Raw genomic sequence first — 26,397 nt, forward strand, 5'->3', positions numbered from 1 at the left:
CTGATGCCTGCAGTGGCCATTAGGCCCTATGTTCCAAATTCAGTCAAAGAAGTAAAATAATAACTCCGGTTCGCACTTCATCAGAGAGATTCCTGTGAAACTTTCACAACACGTAGTGCCCAAAAAGAAACATTTTAGCTGAATGATTCCTGATTGGAATCGGATGCCAACTGGCATGTCGTTCAGATGAGCACCCCAACCATTGTGTTTGATGATAGAATACCGATTATTTTCTCTTCTGATTATAATAATTATTGATACAATATGGCCCCACAGCGACCTTCGGGAGACCTGGCATATACTACCGTGAACCAATTCCTACTCGCGGGCTATTGTTTGGAAGGAACAAATGGACACCTGTCCATACTAATTGGCCTATTATGTGGGCAGGCTCGGAGATGGGCTATTTATTTTGTTTTTACTTTTGTTGATTTATATTTTTGGTGGGTTTATTTGTATGCCATTTTCATCGAAATATTGTGCCCATCGATGATATTGTTCATGTTTACGATGAAAACAACCTGTGGTTGTTTGAACAATCCCCCTTTTGGCATAGATGGTTTCAAAAATTAACCGACCGACACACCCATCAAGCCTAATTAAGAAAATTTTTAGCATTTAGTGTCACGCTCTACCACACATAATTCTTCAATTCCACTTTACGCGATCTAAACGATGGCAGTGACACGCGAGGTTTTACCTCATCAGCTGTAACTGATGTCTATTGCTCCATCCTCGCTCCTAATAGGTTGAGAACGGAGGATGACTTTCCCCCGAGAGACGAACTAATCGATCATCCAAAGAGACGCGATACAAATATTGATGTCTCATTGTCAGAGGGTCATGGTGTAAAATATCCATTGGGTACTGCGCGAAGAAAAAAAAAAGATCGCTTGCATGTTCAAAGTCAACTGAGTCATTTACATTGCTTGCCAATTACAAACAATACACGATAGGTCCCACGAATTGACATGGGTTGGGGGCAAATAAATGTTGTATTTTCTGAAAGTGAAAGTGGCAAATCCAGGAAGTTTTTTTTGGGGGGGGGGTTAGAGCCGTTAGATTTCCATGTCTGATTGTTGCGGCCTGGCGGACACATGACCCCCTAACCCACCCCTTCAAACAGAGACTGAAGAGACTTGTTTGTACTGGGCATTGCCAGAGAGGTTTGAGAAATTCCAGTCGTTCATTGCATATTCTGAAAAGACCAGACTCTGATAACACTTTATCCAAAAAAGACCCGTTTTGCCATGATTGTGTTTTTTCCTTCTATAAGCCCAGAGTCAACTGATGGAAATGATAACGTGGTATGCTGGTGTGCAGTAGCTGGAACATGCGCGAAATCTTGTTCACTCGAGTATCAAGGCGGATCTAGGAGGGCACTTGTCTTGTTTGGAAATTAACTGCAGAAGATGAAAAATATTTTTTTTCGAGCTGGGGTTCTTCACCGTGTACTGAGGGGATATAGCTCAGAGGTAGAGCGCTCGCTTCGCATGCGAGAAGCCCCGGGTTCGAATCCCGGTATCTCCATAAACATTATTTTGTTCACCCAATAATTTGAACAATGGCTGTATTTTTCGGAGCATCTTGGAGATAATAAATTAATTCTTAAACAGTTTTCAATGAAACTGGGGATGATAAAAATTGTTTTGAACATACGAAACATCATTGGACACATTGATATAATATATATGCGGCTTTCAGATGCGGTCTAAACGAAACATAAATTCAAATGGAAGACAAGACTTATTGCCCTATGTTTGTTGTGGGGGGTAAATAAATCAAACTAGATGCAGTTTCAGTCTTACATTGCTTTCTCAATCACAGTGAAAGGATGACTACTGACTGAAGCCGACGTTAAGTTAATCGTCTCAAAAATCAATGAAATTCCATCCTCCACGACAAACGGAGCCGATCGAAAATCTCCCAAGTCCCGCGTGATTTTGAGACTCAAGGGCCGGGATCCGGCTGCAAATATTATCATTGACAAACTGCCCCAGGTTGTCAACTCAAATATGCTGATTTTAGGACTGGATATAAATGAACATTTAGTGTGCGTGTGGGGGGGGGGGCTCAACACCATTGTGAACCCCCCATTCCCCCTGAATGGAACGACGTTTTCCAAGATTTCTGTAACTTAAGCAAAACTCACGATATTCCCGAACCCAAACGTTTTTTTGTAAATGCGGCCCTTAGGCCTAAATGTTAACGTTGGTTCCCAAGGTCTTCTGCGAGTGAGAAGCATTCCACTAAAGGGGGAAGATAATTGATTTGACATGCAAAGGAACAGGACCAATGAAATCACACGAATGTTGTTTTCTGTTTTATTGCAACCAAAGGAATAATGTGAACAACGGTGTGCATAGAACCTTCCAAATACCAGTTTACAGAACTCTTGATTTCTTGAAATGGGTTTGTGATACTTGCGTGGTCTTCTTCGAAATGAAATCTCTGCATTATGGCTGTAACATCTTGAAGCGGTTTGCATACAACACAAGCAGTGGAATCGATAAATTACATATTAAAAAGCACAATGATACAAGATTCTGAAAAGGATTTCTTCGTATGGCTGCATTACTGGTCTTTATATAACGATTCTAGTAATCCTCATAAATACGACAGCCATGCACTAATTTCAATTTGTTATTTAATTAATATTCATGCCACATCGCATCCTGCATGATTAAAAAGCAGACACTATTGCTAGAAAAAAGCTCAACACATGAGAAACTTAAGGCTTTTGAAACCTGCAGGCAAAATTAATTTTTTATGCAATCTGTACAAAAATGCGAAATATTTCTGAGCTGAGGGAAACAGTATTTTTAAAACACCCAAAATCGATTTAAACTGATTTCAAAATAAGCCTTGAAAATCTGATTTTCTTAAATAAAAAGGAAAATAAATCAAAATTTGTCATCAACTGTACAGTGTTTACATTTATAGTCAGCACAACAGTTTTGCCCAAAGATTTCCAAAGAAATAGTTTTACTGTTTGCGTTATTAACCTCCCTTTGCCCACTTCAAACTTTATGTAACAAGTAAATATAAGTTCACATATTCTCTAACAGGTAATTCTGAAGTTGCACCCCCCCCCCTGGTTACTTGCTTAGACAAGCAAAAAAATTCACTTAGCTCTTAATTTTACACCTGTACATTATCTATTTTTTAGTTCCACTTTATACTGACCAACACGAATGCACAAGTATAACCAATCCATCTCAAAAGAAAATTCCCCCCCCCAACCAAAAAAATATACTCCATCTCCTCCTTCACTGGCCTAGTTTTCCACAATTTCTTTCACCTAAGTTATTAATACGGTTTTCTCACTCTCAAGATTTTTCTTCTGTGATTGCTGAGGTACACTCTAGAGAAATATGACCTTTGAAGAAGTACAGGTGATATACCATTACACGAGTCCGTTCTTACCTATACTTGTCATGAAAGCTCTTAGTGTGTCTCAGCACTACAGCCTGGAGCGTGTCACTATGATAAAACCTAGCAATTCAGATGTCTTCAAGGATGCGAGTTAGGCGTCTACTGGCTACAATATGCTCCTTCAGTGAATTTTAAGGAGTTGTGAAGGGCCTTCTTGAAGCTGCAGACATCTTTGTCTTGTTCCCCGAGGGCACACAGTGGAGACCTTTACCAAGTGGACATGTATACAATGCGCACCAGACCAAATGAGGGTTCCTGGCATGGTTCCATGAGGTAACTGTCTGAGACACAGTTCTTTTAAAAAGTACATTCCTTTTAGGAGCTAACTTGTTCCCAAGGATTTTTGTACTGGGTCCAGCAATCTCTGCCCAAATTCTGGTTCCCTCAATAACTCCCATTCCATGACCCAGTAACTCCCATTCCATGACCCAGTAACTCCCATTCCATGATCCAGTAACTCCCATTCCATGATCCAGTAACTCCCATTCCATGATCCAGTAACTCCCATTCCATGACCCAGTTGTACTGAGGACTCTGAGGAGTAATACTTCCAATCCTTATGTTGCTCATACACTGAATAAAATGTTCAGATAATTTATGGGACAAAGAGTGTTGGAAAGCTCCTCCCTAAAGGCTCTTAAACCTCACCGGTGCAGAAAACTTCAATCATTGTGTTGGAGCAACTATCAATTATAACTCTGATAAGTAATTTGTTCCTCTCCTGAATCCAATTTTGTAATGAGAGTTTAATGAACTGATCTGTGATAAGACTTGAAAGATCTTAATTGTCTCCTTATTTGGGTTGTAAAAGGAAGGCAAATGACAATGTGACATCAAAATTAACACCAAGATAGAAGGTATATTCCTCAAGACAGACATGTTAGGCTTAGGAAAGTGAGTTAGAGAAATAATGTTATGAGAAATGAACTGAGTTGCAATATGCAAATCTCTGCAAGGGCCAGTTGATTTACAAGCTGAGATTTTACTGTGATTTAAAATAGTAACGAACACAACTTGCTAAGCAAAACACTTGCCTGAGGAGAAAAATCAGCTTCCGAACCTGCACCCAAGCAAGCAGTGCATTTTCTGAATCTCGCTGGTCCATTTGTTTGTTTACAGAACTCCAGACACATGGATTTAAAAAATAACAGCTGGAAGGCTTTTCAATCACAATGATTGCCCACATGCTGCAGCTACAATATGAAATTGGATAGCAGGTAATTTCTCAAGCAACCCTCACATTACACGCCAATCAGGTGCAATGTGATTTGTACAAGCAAAATGCCTACGGGTTGTAAGACAATAGCAGACCATGAGATTCACTGGGGTTTTCATTAGCAGAGATTGGATCTATTGAAGCACAAGTAACTGGGGGGGCAGGGGATAAGTACTTTCCTCCTGAAAGCAGATACACATCCAGTACGAAGTCATCAGTTTCTTAGTTTCCTGAAATCATCCGATTAAATAGCTGAAGAAACCTTCAGGCTGACCACTTGTCATCTGTGTCATCAGGGTTAAGGTGTATTATTATCAATGGTCACAAGTACTTGGAGAAAATGTCCTGCAAAGATTCCTCCCAAATTCAATTCCTTCCCTTACCATTCCATCTTGGCAATGGTTTTCCAATTACCTGTACTTTCAACAGAACACTACTCTGATTATAAATGACTAATTACTTGTTGTGGAGATTTCTGAGGTTGACAGGAGTCAGGTTACTCAAGGAGGTAAAGATACCTGTGTGATGGTTGACTTTGAGTTCATTCTCAGTGGCGAGTCAGTAATGGAGTCACATGACCATATTTGTACATGGCCAGTCGAGGACAATCACGAACTTGACCGTGTGGCCAATTTTGCCATGGGAGATTTTCTCTTAAGAGGACAAATTGCATACAGATGTTGTTGACAGATCTTGCCAAGGGTCATGCCCCCGTGGTCATGAGGTCACAAGGTCACAGGCAGAGTCAGCTGCTACTTTTCTTACCATCCATTTCCTCGACCGAGGTTCAAATCCCATGCTGGCAAAAAAGTGGCAGTGCAATGTGTTGTTTCCCATCATCTCCTAAATTGTACATTTCTGCATCATCTTCAACCTTTTCTTCAGACTTGTGATTAACAGTGTTGGAGATGGAGAAAACTGTCATGAGAGACGTCCTTCACTTAGTGACATCAAGAACAGAGGATGCAGACTAAACCTGACTCAATGCAGCAACTTAGGGTAAAAAAAACCATCAATGAACTTGCATTCTTTGCCATGTTCATGGTATGAGATATACTCAACTTTCTGATATTAACACAGCAGATTGGAGGCAAATCACATTTCTCGTTGGAGCCTTAATCTGACCGTGCTCTCTCGTTACGATGGATAACCATAATCATGTCCACCATTTACGTCCTTTCAGACAATTCCTTGCTCCCGGAGCCTGTTGGATGTGATCAAAAGGAAGGAACGCCCTCTATAGTTGACTGTCAAGAAGTCATTCCTGCTCGCAGTGTGTTTTCAATGTATGGTGGAGAACTCTTGCAGGACGCTCTGCTGCTCCAGATTGGAGATGACGACGTTCTTGCGGAAATCGTGAACGATGGCTCGAACCTGAAAAAGTTAGGGAAAAACAAGTTCATGATTTGATCTTTTGAAAGGGGATAAAAACTCGGTACAGGAAAGTGGTGTGACGAGAAAACAGCAGGGACATTACACCTGCTGAAGGCAAACTCTCAATGTTGTTTAAGTATGAATAAACAAGTTGTAGGTGAGACATTTCAGCGCAATTACAGGATAGCAGACAGTAAATGTCGACACTTGAAGATACTCACGCAATAGCCCAGGGCATTCAGCGAGTTGGAAGCATCATTAGCCTAGATACAACTCCGGCACCCAGACCCATTACATATACTCGACAACACTTTGGATGCATTCATTATGGCAGCAGGCTACATTATTGGCACTTAGAAAGGTTTGATACTGGGAAGGTAACATTTGAGTACTTATTGCTTGATAAATTGGTACCATTTTTAAGGGAATGTCAACCTGAATGGAGCACGGGGGGCCTCATATCATGGGTTTGAAGGCCTCTTAGTTACATGCCTTAGGCTCTTGGGGAATCAAAAATTAGAATTAAGATTCTGAAAGGTTTGTGATATTTACAGCCATACTGCTTGGTGTTGATGGCAACACACTTGATTGCACTGTGATTATTTTCATGAAACAATTACCACTTGGTGTCAGTCGATGATAAAACATTCAATACAGGACCAAACAACTTCACCTTTTGAAGCTGAAAAAAATATAGGGCTGGATTGCTGCCACAAAGGATATTTTATTTCCAGAATACTCTGCATTACAAGGAAACAAAAACTTTAACAATCCTGAGCTACCAAGGCAATTTATTAAAAAAGTTTTAATTAAAACAATCACAATGACCCGGACATTTTGACAACACACACAAAATAAGACTAAACGAGGCAAATGAACTTGTAATCCTTCTTTTCATCACAGGAGTTCTTTTTTTTTTTAAATGAGATCTGCTCTTTCTTACCAGTAAAGTGAAGAAGGCAGTTTCTTTAGGTTTCTCGGCGTATCTCTCATATTGATCTAAGCTGTCTTGCAGTTTGAGCGTCAGTGTGTCGTAGTTTGTCCGCACCACTTCCAGGACCTATCAAAACAGATAAAGGGTACCATCAACATGGCTTACGTTTTACTGTGTGCAACTTCAACGGTTGATATTCATGGCTACGATTTGTTTCCTTCTCACATTGATTGCTTGAGCTCCCATTTTAGATGCAAAATGCTTAGCCTGTTCATACAGGGGTGGTTATTTCCCTCGCAGGGTCATTAAGGCCAAAACCAACTGAACGAGGTCTGATACGACATCCAAGTTGAAATCTAGGACAGAGTAAGTGACTGGGTCACATCCTTACCTGCTCTTCAGTCAAAGCTGTTTGTTTATTGGATGTTGACCAGGAATCAATCTTGGGTGTGAAATGATTGATGATTGCTCTGTGCAGGAGCAGAAAAATTAGTTGTCATTGAGAGGAAAGTTCAATGCATTATGTAAGAAATTTCCTAAATTGTGATGCCTTCACCCTAACCCCCCAAGGGTTGCTGGCCCTAACCTTCCCCATTCACACAAAGTTAAACACCCATCTGGGACTTTGTGCACAGAGGTTGTTGGACTTTGTTTTTCTGAGGTATGCCAAACCCAATGCAAAAGCCAGCTGTTATGGCCTTACCAGACCTATCCCCACAGAATTAAACACTTTAATAATTCTGTGTGGTTGGGGAAGGTTAGGGTTAAAGGCGGTAGATACCAGAAACCTGCAAGGTTTGTTTGAAAATTGAGCAAAGCAAAAGATTATTTCTTGATACCTGATGTTGACCAAGCTGCTTGTCAACTTGTTTGCTGTGTTCTTGTATTCCCCATTGTTGGTTGAATGGCGCAATGCTACCGAGGATGGAAAACAAAGTGGAAACATTCCCTTTAAAGTGTACACAAAGATGCCATTGTGAAAAATAGGAACTAACGTCCTGTCTTTTTCCATCTTCAGAGCTTAGGGCCAATTACGTGAAGAAATCCTTTTTTTAACAACAATACATAACACATGCGGTGTTATAGTCAGCCATATTCTAGTGCAGGACAATTTAGTAATGGCGACCAGAGTCTCGCCGGTCACAGCCGGCATCCATGAGCCTGCTTAAGGGGACTCTAGATTGATTTTTCAGTAATTTTTTTTCTTTTCAAACTGATTAAGAGTTCAAATTTTTAAAATTCTTCCAGGTAAAAGTAGAAATTGTCATAGTGACACATGTTTTTCTGGGATTTGTGAGGATTTTTGTGCCGGTTGGTGGGCTGTTTCATCAAGCTTAGTGCCGGACGGTAGAGCGCTGTGGTGGAGATCCCCGACCAGGGCCGACCGGCGTAGCTATAACCCTGAACATATCTATTACAGTCTTAAGTCATTCAGATTATCCTGATGAAACTGTTTTACACATTCACTGGTTCTCACCCATGGAGTAGAGATTATCAAATACTTGGTGCATCCGAATCAGTTCATAATACAATTCATCATAACTTCCTGGTGTTGGGAGAAACGTGTCACCGTAGGTTATGAACAGGTTAAATAAATTCACCACCTGTATAAAGAGATAAAAAGTAAACCCTCAAATTACACAAAACATTATTTGCCGAGTCTTGAGTCAAACATGGCACATACTCTTCATGTCTGTAAGTGGAGGTTATGTCTGACTCAAAGAATTTTGAAAGCTGAAATGGAAAGGAAACACCTCGTAAAACTTTATAAGAAATAAAAAGTGGTTGCAGTGGGAAAATTACAGAGCATTCTCACCTGACAAGCCAGCTCAAAGATGTTGTAGCTCGAGACAAGTACTGACTCATTACCCAAAAGAAACTTCAAGAGGCTGATGAGAGCTGGGAACAAAATGAAAATGTGATAGGTAATGGCACTGAAAATATGGATAAATTTCAAGTTGTTTAACATGTTGTCTCAAATCCCCAAACATTTTGAATGACAGACAGATAGACAGACAGACAGCCCAATTGACAGACCGACAGATTGACCTACCTGTCCACACCTCCTTCCATGGATACTGTAACCTGACACGACACTTCTTCTGATAACATAGTATTCGATGGATCACACCTGTACATCTCCTAGTGACATCACAACAAACCTTCCGGTGAATCTCAACAAGCAGTCAAATTAGTTGCCATGGAAACCAGACGGAATGGTCCACTCAAAACTGAATTCCTTTACTAGTTTGCAAAAATGGGGAATTGTTGTCTTTCAACTTTTTACATCAAAAGGGAAAATCCTACTCACTCCAACTGAAATGTTTCTTTCACATGAAACACAAATTGTTTGTCCTTGAGAAAAACTGAGAAGTGACTCATGGCAAACTCCAATCAAAGTCTTGGAACATCTTAAGTTCCATCAAATCCAGTGCTCATGATTTTCAAAAATTTGCCTTGAAAATTATTTTTACAAAACCTCTGCAAAGAGTCCAACTTACAGGTAGAGTTCTAATGGTAGACACTTCATCATGTGACTCATGACAAACTCCACCATCAAATCTAAATAAAAAAGAAATAACAGAAACGATAAAGCAGTGAGTAATTAGAATTGGATCAGGCAAGTGTATTTTCCAGAGCGCATTAAATCCAGCAGGCAAAAGGCCTTCCGTAATCCTCCAACCAAATTGTCTACAATTTTCTCAGCTTACCTAAGAGTGCACAAGCCAATGGTCTTGAGGCCCAGACTGTTTCTGTGGTAGCTTTGCGGTGTCTCATAGGCTAGAAATGGGATACAACAGATAAATACAAGATTAAGACTATTACCAAGAAACAATTACATTTCCTGAATTTATGTACTTTCTTAACAAGCTTGATAAAGAGTTGTTCATATTTACTCCTTTCACGAGTCCAAATCTTTAGAAGTTTGTACTATTAAGGGTGCAGAATTGACAGAAAACTGCAACAGGAAGTCATGTGATCAGGATAGGATCCAAGTTTACAAAACTTACCGCTCGGAATAGAGGAACCCGGAAGGACAAGTTGGCATCGTGAAGAAATGAGTTGGCATACTGGTCCTGTGGAAATTAAGTAATAGGGTGATCTCCTGTTTGGCTGTCTCATGACAACAGATTCTTGTATCCAAACCTTAGTTTTTCAATATTTCATTTTTTGGCATTATTTTATCGTGTCGACAAAGACTTTATATCCTAATCTAAGACTTCAGGTATGGTAATTAAGTTTTTGTTGAAATCAAATTTAAACAGGATTTTAATAGACGGATTTAGGTTTTGAAGAAGCCTTTCACTGGCCAGCATATATTTAACTCAGACAGACCCTTACATTGCAGATGCATTATTCCAACCAAGCGGCCCACATTTCCATTGATGAAGGTTTCAACTCACCTCAGCTATGCATGTGAGGATAATCAAGCACAGTTTGGTGTTGTTCTGTCTCTGTTCATCTAAAAAAACAAAACAAAATGGCGGTCTTTGTACATCTCATCCTTACATCAACCTGGTGGCAGATCATGATGAAGTAAGGTTTTTCAGATTGTGGTTGGATTGATTGACTCAAATTACCTTTGAGATCTTGCATGACCATGGAACAATAGGACAGGAACGTGACTAGGATGTTGGTTGGTGTCTCACTGACAACTGTAGAGGAAGAGGGCTCACCATGCAAACCTGAGACCAAAAATCACAGAGAGTCTTGATTCAAAAATGGGTCCCAAATGTGGACGACGTTTCTCACAAGAGAGAGACCTTTCATGCAAAGCAAGATATTATAAGAAACACAAGTAGGATGTACAGAAGTAACAGATTTGTAACTTGCGACTGTGAACTGCAACAGTTGTTGACATTTTCATAGCAAGTGCTCAGTAAGTTAGAAATGAGGGATGCCATCAAGTTGAGAATAAATGACTCTAGTGACTTACTTTGAGCGGCACTTGGTACTGCAGGGGGTGACGATGGACAGGTGGTTGAAGGGAGAGATTGCACTGGATGAGCATGGTTCTACACACATCAATACAAAACAGGATAAACAAAATACAGGATCGCTGTAAACTGTTGTCAAGATTTAGAGTGATTCTCTGATACAACATTCAAACAGTAAAGTCCTTTGGATTTACAGAGAAGTAAAAATGGAAAATTTGTTAAAATCTGAGGTAGTTTCCAAGTAGTAAGAGTAGATTAAGATGGGAGGCTATTACTCACATGGGATAAAACGGTGAGGAAATTCCTATTGAGATGTACAGCCTCATACAAAGACAGTAAGATGCAGTTATCTGGATCAATGCTGTATTGATGAGAAGAAAAGCAGGAGGAGTTGAAGGCCTAGATAACTACGACAGCATTGTCCAGACTTGGATGCTTTGATGCTAACACAAGAATGACTTGAGAGCTCTGGTACATGACAGGAATAAGGTCGGTTCTGAGTTCAACTCAACTTGCAAGTGAAGAATTGCGACAGCAACGTGAATGAAATAAAAAGTCCAGACGGTCCTGCTGCAATAACTGATTCAGGGGAAGGGGGAGGGGCATGGAGGGGGGGGTGGTTATGACCATGAGGCCATTAATGTGCAACCTCTTAACTTCAACAATTTGAACAGTAAAAACTCACCTTGGTTGGATGTGCTCACTGTTTTCTGCAACAAACATGTTTCCAACCTGAAGTCAAACATTGCCAAAATTAACAGCAATATCAATATTAATTTTGCAATTATCTTAATCAATAATGCACCCCAAAATGAATACAGGAAGAAGTTGGATTGTACAGAATAACTGAAGCATGACAGGACTACAAAACTGTATGACCAATTTGAAAACATTATGTACTTCTCATAAACAGGCATGGCTATTTACATTGTGACAAGTGCCTTAATGACCTGAGGTCATATTTAAATCACCTCATTAATATTCATAAAAACTTCCACTGGCAATTTTGTCTTATCAAAAGCCAAAGCACCAAAATTTCTTTTAGGAGCTGGAAAGCAAAAATTCAGAGCATGTCCAGGAATGATTTGGACAGGCTGGCAACTAAAAACAAAGACACTTGAAATGAAATATGCAAATGAGGAACCACCGTGACAAGAAAGGCAACAGATTTTGATAGATTCATTTTTTATATAAATTTCATTTGATCCTTCTAAGGTCAATTGGGAGGTGATGATTGGTTTATCATGTCCTGTACATGAAACGTGTGCCCATGGTTACGCACTGACACGTTAGCCATCTGATCCCAACATGAAAACAGAAACAAGCCTTCCGAATACCAGATACTTGAAACTACATTACCAATAAAAAGCATGCATAAATACCTCAGTCGCCCTATTGAACAGTTTCAAACTTGACTGTGTATTAACATTTGATAATGCCCACTGGGAAGTGATAATGTCCACTGTGTAATCATGCACTGGTACCTGAATACAACAGAGTTTAGTTGATTTTGATTGGTCAAGAGTCTGTGTGCACGCAGCTCACCATGAGCGCGCCAATTGGACAATTTGCATGAGGAATGTTCCATCAAATGGACAGGGGTGTTCAGGAAAATGAAAGCAAAATTCTTGAACCAAAACCATTGGAGGTCCATCCAATATTGACTTCTTTTGACTCTCCGACTAAAAAGGCATTTATGAATAGGAATAAACATGTGCTTGGCTGCTCTTAAACTCGGGCATTCGTCGCATCCGGTCTCCTAAGCCAGTCTTAAACACACGTTTAAGACCGGCCAGTTCCATACTGTATGGTAAGGGAGAATTATCTATTCTACTGACCATGTTGGTTATGGCAGAAAACCATCCTGTGTAGGCTACATCATCCTGGCCTAACTTGAACTGACTGCAAAACAAAACCAAATAATCCACGATTTAACAAATTTATCAGCAACGAGACACGCAATTTCATGGTTTTTCTGGACTTTTTCACTTCAATCTTTCGTGTTCCTAACCGTTCCTCCATAGCTGGAGTAGAACATACCTGTTGTATCTCGCTAATGTGGACGAGATGACAGCACCCAGACCCTGTACACACAAAAAAAACCCAAAACTCAAACCTGACAAGAGTGTTCTATCAGAATGGTGGATCAAAATAGTGACAATGTTTCGTGTCAAGTTTGCCATGCACGAAGTCATAATCAGCCAAAAACAAACCACCTGCTACTTTGACACAAAATGAGCAGGGTTACATAATGCTATTCACATAAAGGATTAGTCCAAGTTAAAACTAACACAGGAGATGATTTTCAGATATCACAGAATTTTTTAATATATTATAAAACTAATCCAACAATTCTCAATTTTTTCAGATTTCCGAGAGTGATTGTACTTACAGTAAGAGCCAGTTCATCATCCATTATCGACAGCTTGACTATGTACGGATTGGCAGACTGTAGGGGAAAATAAACACAACGTTTAATTATTAATTTCAACACATGAAATTTTGCCTTAATTCCTGTGGGTTGGCAATAAACGGTGTTAAATTTGTTTGCGGGCTAGATACATTCTGTACACCCTTCTACAGAATGGAGTCACATCAATCATGAAATCTACAATTGTGAAAGGAAAACACAGATAGACAGACAGAGAGACAAACAGTCTGCTAGCTACCTCATATTTTCTGTAGTTAACCAGCAGTGTAAGTAATAACACTGCCTCATATCCATGGTCCTGCCTTGAGGTAGGATTAGCCAAGATCTGAAACCAAAGATAAACCAGGTTAAGTAGTTCAACTACCTGTCTTCAAGTATGGAGGGTCGGGTTCGAACCCCATCCTCTTTCAGGGAACCTCCATTTTTCTGGAGACTGCACAGCACTCATAAAGTTCCCTACATTATGTGTGCATCGCATACTTAATCCACTGTCAAACACATCAGACTTTCTGTTAATTAAATTTTATTTTGTGTTGTATTTCTTGCCTTTATACAACGAGTTTGCTTACCTGAATGATGGATTCAAAGACACTGTTGATCATCAGGTATTCCAAAATGGTGTTCTGGCTGACATTATCTGTCACCTATAAGTTAGGAAAAACTGCTGCAACTTCAGCAATTTAAGATGGCCTACAGTACTACAAAGAGAAATTTATCAAAGACACCCATGGTGTTTGGCGGTGACAGAGTTACGAACCTACTCAGATATTATAACACTATGAAAATGAACAAACACCAGTCAGAGATAGTTAATTGGAAAAATGAGAATGCTATTAGATACCTCTATTAGCCTGGTTAGCAGGTGTAAGAGTGTACATGAATATGAGGTTTGGATAACGATGGTTGTATGTGACACCTGTGACATCCATACTATTCACAAGTTAGCATTTAACAACTGTCTTTGTCTGATGGAAATCCTTGCAGCTGTCTTATTGTAATAAAGGAGTCAGTGGTTTTTACAGGCAATGAAAAAACACCAGGTCCAGTGGAGGTTAGGGGAGTAGTCTAATGTTGAATTTGGAAGGTTGACTGACCGTTGCAAGGATGAGGAAAAGTCTCAGGGCAAGGTTCTTTAAACTGACAGAGTAGACTCCAACTAGGATAGAGTTTAACCTCTCCACCAAATTCTGGGGGAAAAATTATAAAATTCTGGATTATTTCCACCAAATATAGGAGCTCAAAGTAAAACTAACAACCCTGACATTAAATCAAAGCAATCCCAAGTGATATTTTGGCAAACTCTTTCATTTGACAATTTTTTGGCCAGGAATGTCTGGCTCTTGACTTGTGTAATATTTTTTCAGCTACATACATGTATATATGACCTATATATAAACTTACTGTCATCAGCATTTCAGCCGAGTCAAATCCAATGAGGATATCGATGACCTCAAATCCATGGTCTGACAATGTCCGCTTGTGAACCCCTCGCACAAGAGCACACAGTGTCTAGAAAAAATAAGGTTAGACAAACAGAAATAAATTGGGAGAGGGAATATCCGACTTACATTTCAACTAACAATGAAGTTTTTCATTTTCCTTCGCTGTGAGGATGTGTCAAGCTAAAATTTTCAAAATCATATGAAAATCTGACAGATTTAGCATTGTAGAGATAAACATATAGAAGACATGTGACCAGGAGGTTGATAGGGAGTGGAATGGGGGTGTCAAGGTGTGTCAAGGGGGCGTGGCAGTGTACCGTTTCACTCACCTGAAGTGCATTGACAACTCTAATTGGATGATCCTGCTTCAAAGTAGCCACACTGTGGTAGAAGAGTGAATTGACGTGTTCCTGAAAAGAAAACCAAAACATTTATCATTGTCAACTCCAATCGCAGCTCTTGGGATACCTGTGATATGTTTTTCTTGGAGAATAACTCGAAAGAAAGTTTCACCTTTATTTTGAGGAGTTGCTGTGGTTCGAGGGAGCCAAGTTCACTCTCAATGTACTTGACATTAGCCTGGAAAATGGGCCAAGAAACAAGAGAAATAAACATTATTAAAACTTCAGCCTCAAAAACCCACAAAAATTCAGCTTTTCCAATAACACATTTTTTGGACTTATTGGGATGTCTCTCCCAAAAATAAACCAATGGTGCCTGGGACGTGTTGTCTAAAAAACATCAAAATCAGTGAAAATCAGATACTGGGTATCTTGCTGCTTTGGAAAGATTAATACTGATCAGGATTTCTTCTATATTTAAACATGGCACTGGCACGAAGTCTAACCGGATAATGATGCCTAGCGACGACGTCCAGTCAAGATTGTGAGAATCTGTGAAAATTGATTTTGGGGACAATACAAATTTGATTATTATTTCATATTTCTGTACACAGGTAACCAGCAGTTCTTTCTACCTTGAGAAGGAACAATTCATCCCAGAAATTAGGGTTGCCTCTAGATGGATCTTGACCCTGGAGAAAAGAAAAGAAAAAAATTCACCTTTACTGTACAAGAACAGTTTCACCAGAAATTGACTTTTTAATAAATTTTTTAAAAGGAAGATAAAACAGCAGAACCAAGCAGGGTTTACCTTAAAAAATGCATCATAGATGTCAAGAATCTTCTCCTTAAGAGCAATTTTTTGGTCAGACCCTGGCCGTAATAATGTAGGTCCCTTCAGTCGAGGCATGTCCAATGCACAATGAATGGTGGACAGGTGGACAATCTGACAGATCTGAAGGTGAAAGAATGTTTCTTGCCGGCTGTGCTGATCTTCTGGGTTGAATCGTTGTGCAGCACTTACCACTTGAAACAAACGCAAAATTTAATGCAGTTAGTCAACAATGCCCTGAATAAGGTCATGAAGGTGAAATTTTCTATTGTTGGATCAAACCTTAACCCAGCATATCAAGTCGTTAACACAGCCTAATAAACAATAGTCTGCACTTATTTTGCCACTTAGACTTGACAATGTGGTAGCAAACTTAGGGACCTGTATGGTTACGGACATTAGACCATGCACTCATTTGGGTCAGTTAATACTTATCTGGTGTCAACACAATGTCGGCTGTATAATAAAGTGCGACAAGTTCACAGTAAAATATATGAATAAACTTTGTAAGACAATCCCCAAGCTGACTCTGTCATGCTGAACATAAATCAGCAATCAATTTCGTGCTGGTTTACTGCCTCATTTAGCCTAGTAAATAACTGCGTTATTAACACTCAAACTAGGTTAAAAATTACAGGAAATTAATTGCAATTTTCTTACTCTATCTGCCACCTCAATAGTTAAACAAATTACCTTAAAAATGAGAGATTTTAGGAGCAAAGTAAAGATACAGAACATTACTCTCCGAATGATATTGAAGTCGTAACAAAATGCACCCTAAATATATACACATGTCGAAAAACAATAATTCGTCAGGGTACCAGATATTTTGGTTGTAATTTTTCCGACTATAGATGGCGCTATATTCATACTTCGATCAATTTTCAGAGACGAATGAGGGCGTCGTTAAACAGGATCGTAATAATTTGTTTACATGGCAAGACTGCACTGGATCTGGAGTTCCACGGATATGCTGTAAAGAAGTGTAAGTTATCTGAATTGTTCCCCTGTGATTGAGCAAGAAAAGCGTATCATAATCATCACATTGCGTCATAGGACATGCAAGGTGGGCTTAAGGATTAAAGTTTGCTTCGTTTCGTCTCATCAGCGGGGTGCCAGCTGGCAAAATGGTCGAGTAACGGGGCATTAAGCGCGCGTAAGCCTTGGGTTTACCTTAGCTCTACTGTACTGACATGACTGAGTATAGCGTCAGAGTAGGCCTATTTCTCTTTTTATGATTTAGGACGGGGTCATCATACTAACGCTCCACGCCTGTACATATAGTAAGGTGACAACAGTTCTCAAAAATTCCCAAGACTCACCAAAAATACCTGTATCACCACTTACTACTTAGAAAAGTACTGGCTTCCGTAAATGCCAACGTCAAACAGTTGGGGCTTCAATGATATTTCTAATTCTGACTTCAAAATCTGACTGTTTTTTCTCGACACACGCACAGCACTTAAAATTTTCCCCGCCTTCTCCCATTCAAATACGGGCGATTTTCTGACCCAGTAAGTCTATGGACAAACATGGTCCTCCAAGACGTACGCATGAGTCGAGTGGGCTTTACTCCTTTGACCTTGAAGTTGTGACTACACCAAGCTATACACTCCTCACAATGTTGATGTCTAAATGCATAGTTCACTTGACAAATGTTTCTCCTCTTACAGATTCTGACAAACTGTTCTCCAAGCCCAAACTTCCCCAGGATGAGAGTCTGTGACTCCTGAAGGTATGACAATGGCTAATTGTCAGAGTAGTGTCAAGAATCCTGACACAATGGCAACTGGAAACCAATCTACAACTCTCACTGCCACACCCGGGCCACGCCTATCTCAGTACAGTGTTAGTAATCTTGTTGAGAGTGTCCATAGGTTGGAGAGGTTGTGTTGGTATGTTATGGTTCTCTGGAGGATCATTGTCTTTCTATTCAGGTAAAGGAATACTTTTTCTTCAAGGAATTTGTGTTGTAAAACCTTAAGAGATTGTCTAAAAATGGAGGAAATTTCCATTTTTGACTCCGGTTTATTTTCTTTTTGTTTAGATGGGAATCGCCTTTTGTCACATTGTCATTTTGGATTACATCACTTCTCATCTGCTACTTTATGGAGTCTGGTATGTTCTCTAAAATGATAAACAAATTGTTAATCTGAAACTCTGATTTTGCATCTCATATTCTCGGCAACTATGAAAGATCCAAGACCTGTTTCAAGTTGATAATGAAGACTATTCCTATTTTTCTTGGCAGGTCAGATAATGGCTAGTAGTCTGGTGCTCCTCTTCCTGCTGGCAGGATCTGGAGGTGTTGTGAATTTCAAACTCCAAGAGCATGGTCCTTCAAGGTCCAAGACCCAACCGTCATCCAACTCACCAGCAAGCTTTACAAATCCCCAACAGGGGGTGGAGCAGAGTCCCGCCTGCATCGAGCAGCAACAGAAGAAAGGACGAGAAGTTCTGGCTGAGTATCGCCAACTGATGCTTCAAGCTCAGGACTGGCTGAACTCAGTGTGCAACATGTTGGAAAGACTGCATGGCATACTTGGCTGGCAAGATGCCACCTGGTCATCAGTGTAAGTAAAATCGATAGCAAAAAGTGGCTGATAATTACCCGTAGGTGCAGAAGAGAAGACAAGAGAAACTTGTTGATGTGGTTTCTCCCAAATGGTTTTCCTCCAGTCTCCAAAGATAATGATAGAATGTTATCGTGCTTAGGTACAGTGATCACGTCACAGCCATGGTAACACAGTTTTGTACTCAATTGCTTGTCTCATTAGATATAAATATTATTGAAAGCTTTGTTGGAGATGTAGAAAAGGGACTCACTTGTTAGCTGGCTGTGTTGTACAGGTTGAAGAATTTTGTAAGAGGCTGCTATAAAAATTGGATTGCGCTGAGTATTTCTTGGATTCTGTTGTACTTGTTATGTAGATTTTATGGGGGAAGCAGCGTCATCATTATATTGGTTTGTTTATTGCCGTTGAGATGGTTTGTCATGGCAACCATTAGCAGCATCCTCTGCATCAATCGAGACTTTGTAGTGCTCCTCAAGCAGGTGTATGAGTCTGCACATTGTGACCACTTGTCGGATGGCAACGATAAGAAGAAAGAAGAAAAGATTATCAGACATGATGTGGTAAGCAACAAAGTCAGAAGAACTCTCTTCTTTCTCAAGAAATTCATTTGTGGTTTCTCAGGAAACTATTTCAGAATCGCACAAAATCCCAGGATTTTCTTTTGCTTGAAAATATTCAAATGCTATTGTTTCCAACATTGGCAGCAGGGGATTCACTTTTCTGTTCTTCATGTAAGCATTGCTCCTTGCGCATACTTGACTGGAAGTCATTAAATGCAGCTTTTTGTCTTAATAAAGAAGAAACTACACCGCAGGCATTTCTCAGATGCTCCTTGTCGTCAGCCTGCATCAATGAATGGCCAATCCAAGGTGTGTCTTGTCTCCCTGGAATCTCTGAGCAGAATTCATTGCTCCATTTGACCTCTGTCTTCATCACATTCCCTTCATTTTAGCTTGAGCAGGAACCCAAGGACAAACCATCCACAAAGGTCGAGCCGGCCATTCGTCATGACATCCAACATCGCCCACTTCACCTCTGCGTAGGTTTCACAGCCATTTCTCATTACGTGTCTGGCGTAAATGACATTTCCAACCTACTACCTTTACTTGGGGGAGTGATATTTGGCTGGGACATTTAAGACATTTCACGTGCCATGATCTCCATATAAACAGCTAGTAGCTTTACCTTTCTATAATCAGCACAAATTTTTCTGTTTATGACATTGGCCTCAGCTTATTAACAATTATTATCTCATTCACTCATTTTTCACTGCTCATCAAATTAGAGAAAATATAAATGTACTCAATAAATCTCTTATCTGCAAGTTGGTGCTGTTATATTGGAATAACTCATTGTAGCATTTTTGTAGGGAATTTCCTTCATGAATAAACCTTTCCAGTTTATGTTCTTGCATAAATGATGATTTTGTTCCTTTCTCATTTCATCAGCAAAAGAGCAAATCTCTGGACGAAGCTGGGCCGAATTATTCCAAAGTAGCAGCGGCCAATCGGAATCGTTCATCAACAGCTCCAGAACTCCCGACCCTTAAACTGAATTCAGCAGGCATGCCAGTTGAAGTCTGCTTCTTGTGTGGAACAATGTTCACCTCTGTTTTGAAACGAAGGGTGAGTATGTGACACGTCCTCTGTTCAAAAGAAATAAAGTGTTGGCCATTTTCTGCAGAGGTTGTCCATTTTAGAGTAAATAGCTACACAGTTGAACTGCACATGAACAACAAATCAATGAGCAAATCACTGAGATAAATCTGTCTAATCACGTCTCTGGAGCATAGAAATCAATGAGATCTCCTTTTTATCTCAACTTTCACAGAGATACTGTCGTTCTTGCGGTTATCAGTTCTGTCAGAGATGCTGCTTCAGAAAACTTCCCAGATGTGTCTTCGGAGCCACTTGTAAGTTGGCAATCAAAGATTTCATGTTTGTAACACCAACATACATGTAAATTGTTCAGGAACTTTTTCAAGGTCGATTATGTGGTTATTCGACACCGCTTGGTTTTACCTGACCATTAAGTCTGTGATAAAGGAAGTGGTGTGATAAAACATCTTGCTTGGGGACAAATTCAAGCATTTAATTCATTTCAAAGCTGCTTCTAACAAGGAAGCAGCCTTTCTTATGTTTCGGTTTGGTTCTATTTTCATGTCTGAGATTCAGTTTGTCATCTTTTGATATCTCAGCTCCAGCTGCTCAGACCGAGAAGGAACTCGTTTGTAATACTTGTTACGCTACCATGAAAGCAGAGGATTCCACCCAAGTGTCTGGTGGCACGACAATGGAAGAACGCTGAAAAGAACAAACGTCTCAGGTTTTGAAATGAGGTCTTTGAGAAATTTCAAGACAGTGTGCGCAATGTGATTTGCTCAGTTGTAAATGGGTGTCGTATTTGCCTTTCACCACTGTGACCTCGTCTGCGACTGTGGTTTTTTTTCTTTATTAGCAAAGATTGGAATTAAATGCATAAAACGATGTCACACAGTATTAAACAAAATAACAAGAAAATTAAAATGCCTCTTCGATAACTGTAAGCATTATTTATTATAATTGAATTTGACGAATTGATCCTTTTACAACTTTCTCCAAAAATCATTAGTTTCTGTGGAACTAGAAAATAGCTTCCATGTATTTTGATCAAACTATTTAATGAAAGAGGACATTAGATAAGGAAGTCATTGCAATTTTCTATTTGTCTCCATGGGGCAACTCGAAATCAAACTGCTAACTTTGTATGCGTTTTATTGCAAATCAAATTTGGTAAAATGCTAGTACATGTATCTGCTTCAGACTGGGCATTTTCAACAATCTGAAAAATCTTTTTTGCACTTTCTATGTAAAAAGCCATGATCTGATCTGATCAGGAAAAAGTTTATGAAAGATGGAAACTGCTCATTAGCATCTTAATGTTGATTTCAATTTGAACGTTCTTTTAAAATGCAGATTTACTACTATTCTAGTTTAAAGGTGTCCAATTGGCCGGTTTTTGTGATCCAGAAATTGGAAGATGTCAAGTTTTTATGAATCCTTTGATGGCCCTTGAACCGGTGCTGAAATTAGAAAGTGAAGATGAAGTGCATTATGGGAGATTTAAATCTATATATTTTTTCATTGTATTAATGATTGATATGTTATTGTCCTATGGTCATGAGTTGTTCGTGTAAGGTTTGTGTAATACCATCTTTTATGGTTTGGACGTGGTATCTTCACAATATTTTTGTGTAAATTCACCATTTTAGGGTGTTGTTTGTTTTTGTACGGAAAATGATGACGTCCTGTGATGTGCCGTTTAGTAAGTGTGTACTAATGAAGAGGATTATCTCGCCGAGGCTGCATGTTTTAATTGATTGGACAACTGTGATTAAAGTGGCATGTTTTTTTGGGGGGGGCAGACGTCTTAGTGGACGATCCCATCACCAATCAGACTGGACTACTGAGTTGCACACTGCAGGGTGACTGAAGTCATTTCATTTAGTCTGATTGAAAGTGTCCAACTGATGGTGGTTGAAAAAGGACGAAATGAATACAAAACCTTACTGAAAACCTTTCTGTGAATCTTGAAAGCTTCAACATCTTTCATGAGACACAGGTGATGTATTCCTACTCGTTGCTACATATACTATTACTGTGTTTGAGTAGTATTAGGACCTACTGGCTTAAGCTGCTGTCTAGTACTTTTGTTAGGATATAATTTTCTTTTATACTCTTCAAGGAACAAACTATCCAGTGTTAACTAAATTTCCAATATGACGTACGCTATTCGGAATTGTACTTCGGTGTAATTTTTGCAACGAATCCGTCGTAACTGAGGTTTATCAGTTAATAATAAAAGCTGTAAATTTTGTTGGCTGTGACGACAGTTCTAAGTGTAATATTGGATATCAAAGTTAACGTAAATATATTTATGTATTTGCTGAGTAGCTCTTTGTTGATGGCGTTCGTGTAAACTGAAAAAATGCCGTGCTGATCTGTGAGTTCACAAATTTTTCGAAATACCTATCAACTCAATTGTAATATTTAATAGTGAAATAATATGCTGTCTATTACATGTACAACGAATAAAGAAATGAACTTTGATTAACCAGTCAATGTCCTTGGTCAATTTGTCGTCCTCCTTTGTTTAATTACCTTTTTATGAATTCCGCTCTAATGCCGTGAACATTTTGCATCGTCACGATGAAGGTAGAAAAATAGAAACATTTCAATTTGGTTATAAAACGTATTTGAAATCATTTTGTGCAAATAACTACTGTACAACAAATTTAAAGGATTCATTGTCTTGTCGAAATACGGACCACTGGGGTACCGAATGAAAAATTTGTTTCTCGAAAAAAGGTTGCAACTTCCTTGCCTCGAGAAAGAGGGATATTACATGTAAACGTGTACATGTATACAAAAATGATCAGGGAAGGGTTTCATTCTAATTATCCGAAATTATACATGTTTACGATGGACTTGCTCTTTGGGGTCTTCGCATTGTTTGGATGGATCCCTAAAGTCTTTCCATGTTTTCTTCATGACCGAAGTGTTTTTGAAGCCATGAAGATTGAAGGCCTCTCGTAGGTAACAAGCGTCTCTGAGACTCCCAGTCGTAATAAACTGTTTGGAGGAAGCGTCGCTCAAGTCAATACGCTTCTTGCTGCGAAATGCTAGGATTCCAGCGTAAGCATCATCGATGGGAATGAGTTTGGTTGTTAGTGTCATTTTATTCATGTCTCTTACGGCAGCTGCAGACATGATGTAGCCCCCTCCGGAGAAATAAGGTAAGAAGTATTTGAAAGGATACTGAGAGCGAAGGACTTGGTATTTGGACTCCTTTCTGACGACGGGACTGTTCTCCATCATGTGACCAAGAAACAGGCGCTCTGATTGGTTGCTAGGGAGGGATCTGAGATGCCCTGTGATTCGCTGGAAGTTGACCAGCATGTCGTCGTCCCCTTTGTATATGAAGGTGGCTTGTTTGCAATTGTTTGACACCCATTTAAGACCGAGGATGACTTTGAGAGTGAGGTTGTGGAAGGATTCCAAAAAGTCAGCCTGGAGGATGTCGTGGTTTAGGCGAGCCTCCTGATCCACGGCCCGTTGTGTGGCAACTGGCATACCACGTGATTTACCGAGGATGAAGAGGGTTTTGGAGTTGGTTTCTTTCATGTAATCTGGCGCCGCCCAGGTTTGACGAATCGCCGCGCGCAGTTCAAAGTTCCGTGGCATAGAACTCACTAAACCGAGGAGAAAGGGCGCTCGACTTGTCTGAGGGTTTTTCCAACACGCTTTCTTGGGATTATGTAACAGCTTAAAGACAGTGTCAAAGTACTGTTTGTTGTTTATCTTGCCAGTCCATATTTCTATTTCTGTGGCATTAGGGAGTGCATTTGGACAATTCGACACAACCTTGCTGTGATTGCTCCAAACAGACTTCATGAGATAATCTGAATCAAATCCCCCAAGAGTGATGGTATCTCGTAGGTCACAGTAGTCCGCGTCTCCGCCGAGTTTCAGGAAGGAATCTTTGTACTTGGGCCAGACCTTCAAATTTAGAGCCAGCATCCCAAGGTAGACGTCACCGAGGTGGAAAACTTTTGCCTTGGTTGCCATGACAACACTTTTAAGATAGGCATTGAGCACAAACTTGGCAGAGACCACGAAACCAGCTCCCCCTACACAATATTTTGGGTAACTTTCTGGCTGATAGGCGTCGAAACCAATGTAGTCTGCCATCTTTGGGTCTCGCTGGGGTTTGCCGTTCTTACGCACCCTGCCCAGGTAGAGATTTTTGGGCTCTTTTAGATCTTTTAAATGTTTCACCATTTTCACAAGGTCCACAAAAAGATCGTCTGGCCCTATAAAGATATATTTCACAAGAGGGCAGTTCAGCAGGACCCACTTAAATTCAGCCAGGATTCTCATGGTTGAAACTGTGGTAAGCATCTTAGGCTCGATGACGTCAGCACCGATGACGTCACTGTACCTGGCATCTTCCTCCTGAATCTTCGTTTTCAGCGACTCTGCTGTTCCTTTGGAAGTTTGGTGTCCGACCACGAAAACTGACTTGATATTTTCCCTGTCTGCTGACCTCAGTGCGCCCCAGGTCGCACGGATGGCGTCACGTTGCTTTACTCTCAAAGGTTCAGTGTTTACAATCGACAAAAGATACAAATCCTGTCCGAAATTCGGGCACGTTTCACTGGAAGCCTTCGTCCAAAACTTTAATTCGTTGTGCAACTCGGTACTTTTCAACCTGGACAATCGCGTTTGGAATTCTGAAATCTTCATAGCAGCTGAATGGTTTAGGAATTTGCCAGATTTTTGCTCGTTATTCTGGAGTTGTAAGTCGATCTCTTTTATCGGGGGAGCAACACCTTCATCCTTATTGAATTTCTGTCGTAGCTCGTTGAGGGCGCGTTCATTATCCTCGTTAGATTCTGATTGGTCGGATTCAAGGGCTGTTCGCTTTTCATCCTCGTGCCTTTTCACCAGCGGTGATTTTGTCGGAAAAGTGTATGGCTCCTGTACAGAAGTTAGTAACCGTTCATCTAGATAGACGAGCGAGAGTAACACGCGGGATGCTCCGAGAATCAAGATGATTGTCATGAAGGCGCCGAGATCGTGTGGAAATGCCATCTCGATTGGGGCACCCTCAACGGTGGGATTCGTTTCAATCCTGGCTCAGTTGTTTCATGCAAAGTTGCTGTTTATACATCACATCATTAACTGCAAGATCTATTATGTGTGAAAAGAAGAATAGACTGGTAAACTGCACGAAAGGATTAAACCATGTTCCAAACCACCGTGTTTTTTTTTTTACTGTTTTTTACATCTGTCCTGAACATTTTTAAATATGGCAACATAAGAATTATACTCCGAGGATAGAGTCTCCCATTCTCTTAATTGTTTTCAACATCAACTGCCTCGTCCCTATATTCTAAAATGCTTCGCAGAGACCAGGGCGTTGGACCTCCCACAAAAGATCCGCCACTTTAAGATAACAGAGGGATAAGAGATGTCGCATAGCTGTGAGAAAAAGCTGAATCCACAGTCCACTCATTAAGTTTCAGCGTCAAGAAATATTAAGCTTTAAGGAGCAGGCTTGGATGGAAGTCTATTCTCACTTATTCCACCAATAGAGCTGTGTTCCTAGCTCTATGCTCCACCGTAAAGTTCATAAAATATCTTCATCCTCAACAAGGCCTACTAAGGTAGCCATCCAGCACACTGTACCTTGCACATCATATATTATGCGTGAGATCTTTTTCATTCTCTCGTCTATGTTTTTGCCAAGACCCAGAGGGCAGTCTGAATCCCCACAAAATGAAAAACTGAGCACTCAGTCATTATCAGAACAACTAGACTATCTGACAATCGACTTGCATGTAACTGAACGGTGCAAGGACCTCGGTGAAACACAAGATGTCGGTTATGGAGAGCATGGAGGTAGAATCAGATTCTACCTCCACGTGGAGAGCTTACCTGGCTTGATTTAATTAAATATTCAACGTGGTCCGTAATTCTTCAACAAGACACCATCCTTACTCCGTCACCTATTCATTCTGATTGGATTGAAAGACACTTGCCTAAAGTCTGTTAGCAAAAATACGTTGCAGTTTTGGCAAGAAGCAGTGGTTTCAATGTCGTCGTCGTCGTATGGACGATTTGCACTTTGACTGCATGCCTGATATGACCCTTTAGAAGAGAGCTACACAATAAAGATTACACAATCAACAATGGACCCTATTTACACATGTAAATAGACGGGCACACCTTGTGTGAAGATGACCTCCATTGAATGTCGAGCGGCTTAATGTGGCCATGTGGGCAAGATACGCACACAAAATAGGGTTAATGATTATGTACACTGAAGATGCAAGCA

General features: G+C 40.1%; 3 protein-coding genes and 1 non-coding gene across 9 annotated transcripts; 2 read left to right on the top strand and 2 right to left on the bottom strand.

The window, feature by feature from the left end:
* The first annotated feature begins 1,458 nt into the window (after window positions 1-1,458).
* Trnaa-cgc (transfer RNA alanine (anticodon CGC)) lies at window positions 1,459-1,530 on the top strand. Its single transcript has one exon. It is a non-coding gene; the product is annotated as a tRNA-Ala (tRNA).
* A 778-nt stretch (window positions 1,531-2,308) lies between these two features.
* On the bottom strand, window positions 2,309-16,730 carry armh3 (armadillo like helical domain containing 3). Of its 2 annotated transcripts, none has more exons than XM_022225118.2 (27): window positions 16,637-16,730; window positions 15,923-16,137; window positions 15,747-15,803; window positions 15,284-15,349; window positions 15,100-15,180; window positions 14,730-14,837; window positions 14,423-14,515; window positions 13,898-13,972; window positions 13,567-13,653; window positions 13,290-13,346; window positions 12,938-12,981; window positions 12,736-12,799; window positions 11,583-11,629; window positions 11,177-11,258; window positions 10,897-10,975; window positions 10,541-10,645; window positions 10,364-10,422; window positions 9,971-10,036; window positions 9,671-9,740; window positions 9,461-9,521; window positions 9,013-9,101; window positions 8,776-8,858; window positions 8,437-8,563; window positions 7,799-7,874; window positions 7,351-7,429; window positions 6,969-7,085; window positions 2,309-6,025 (listed from the first exon to the last, which is right to left on the bottom strand). In XM_022225118.2, the coding sequence occupies exons 2-27, from the start codon at window positions 16,019-16,021 to the stop codon at window positions 5,933-5,935; spliced, it is 2,064 nt and encodes a 687-aa protein (XP_022080810.2). In that variant the 5' UTR covers window positions 16,022-16,137; window positions 16,637-16,730; the 3' UTR covers window positions 2,309-5,932. The 2 variants fall into 2 exon arrangements, with proteins under 2 accessions (XP_022080810.2, XP_022080808.2); XM_022225116.2 differs by having other exon boundaries at window positions 16,604-16,692.
* An 85-nt stretch (window positions 16,731-16,815) lies between these two features.
* On the top strand, window positions 16,816-22,619 carry LOC110973919 (protrudin-like). 5 transcript variants are annotated; one of them, XM_022225141.2, is made up of 9 exons: window positions 16,816-16,928; window positions 17,617-17,880; window positions 17,991-18,061; window positions 18,195-18,516; window positions 18,875-19,079; window positions 19,317-19,388; window positions 19,968-20,144; window positions 20,350-20,431; window positions 20,717-22,619. In XM_022225141.2, the coding sequence occupies exons 2-9, from the start codon at window positions 17,681-17,683 to the stop codon at window positions 20,824-20,826; spliced, it is 1,239 nt and encodes a 412-aa protein (XP_022080833.2). In that variant the 5' UTR covers window positions 16,816-16,928; window positions 17,617-17,680; the 3' UTR covers window positions 20,827-22,619. The 5 variants fall into 5 exon arrangements, with proteins under 5 accessions (XP_022080833.2, XP_087001066.1, XP_022080831.2 ...); XM_087144940.1 differs by having other exon boundaries at window positions 19,320-19,388; XM_022225139.2 differs by lacking the exon at window positions 19,317-19,388 and adding an exon at window positions 19,472-19,558.
* Window positions 21,051-26,196, bottom strand: LOC110973918 (uncharacterized). The gene is made up of 2 exons (XM_022225138.2): window positions 25,998-26,196; window positions 21,051-25,250 (listed from the first exon to the last, which is right to left on the bottom strand). The coding sequence occupies exon 2, from the start codon at window positions 25,149-25,151 to the stop codon at window positions 22,965-22,967; it is 2,187 nt and encodes a 728-aa protein (XP_022080830.1). The 5' UTR covers window positions 25,152-25,250; window positions 25,998-26,196; the 3' UTR covers window positions 21,051-22,964.
* Window positions 26,197-26,397: the final 201 nt, after the last annotated feature.

This window comes from Acanthaster planci, linkage group LG13 (assembly GCF_054643075.1).
Source record: "Acanthaster planci isolate LZ-2023a linkage group LG13, COTS_SCS, whole genome shotgun sequence".
NCBI lineage: Eukaryota > Metazoa > Echinodermata > Asteroidea > Valvatida > Acanthasteridae > Acanthaster > Acanthaster planci.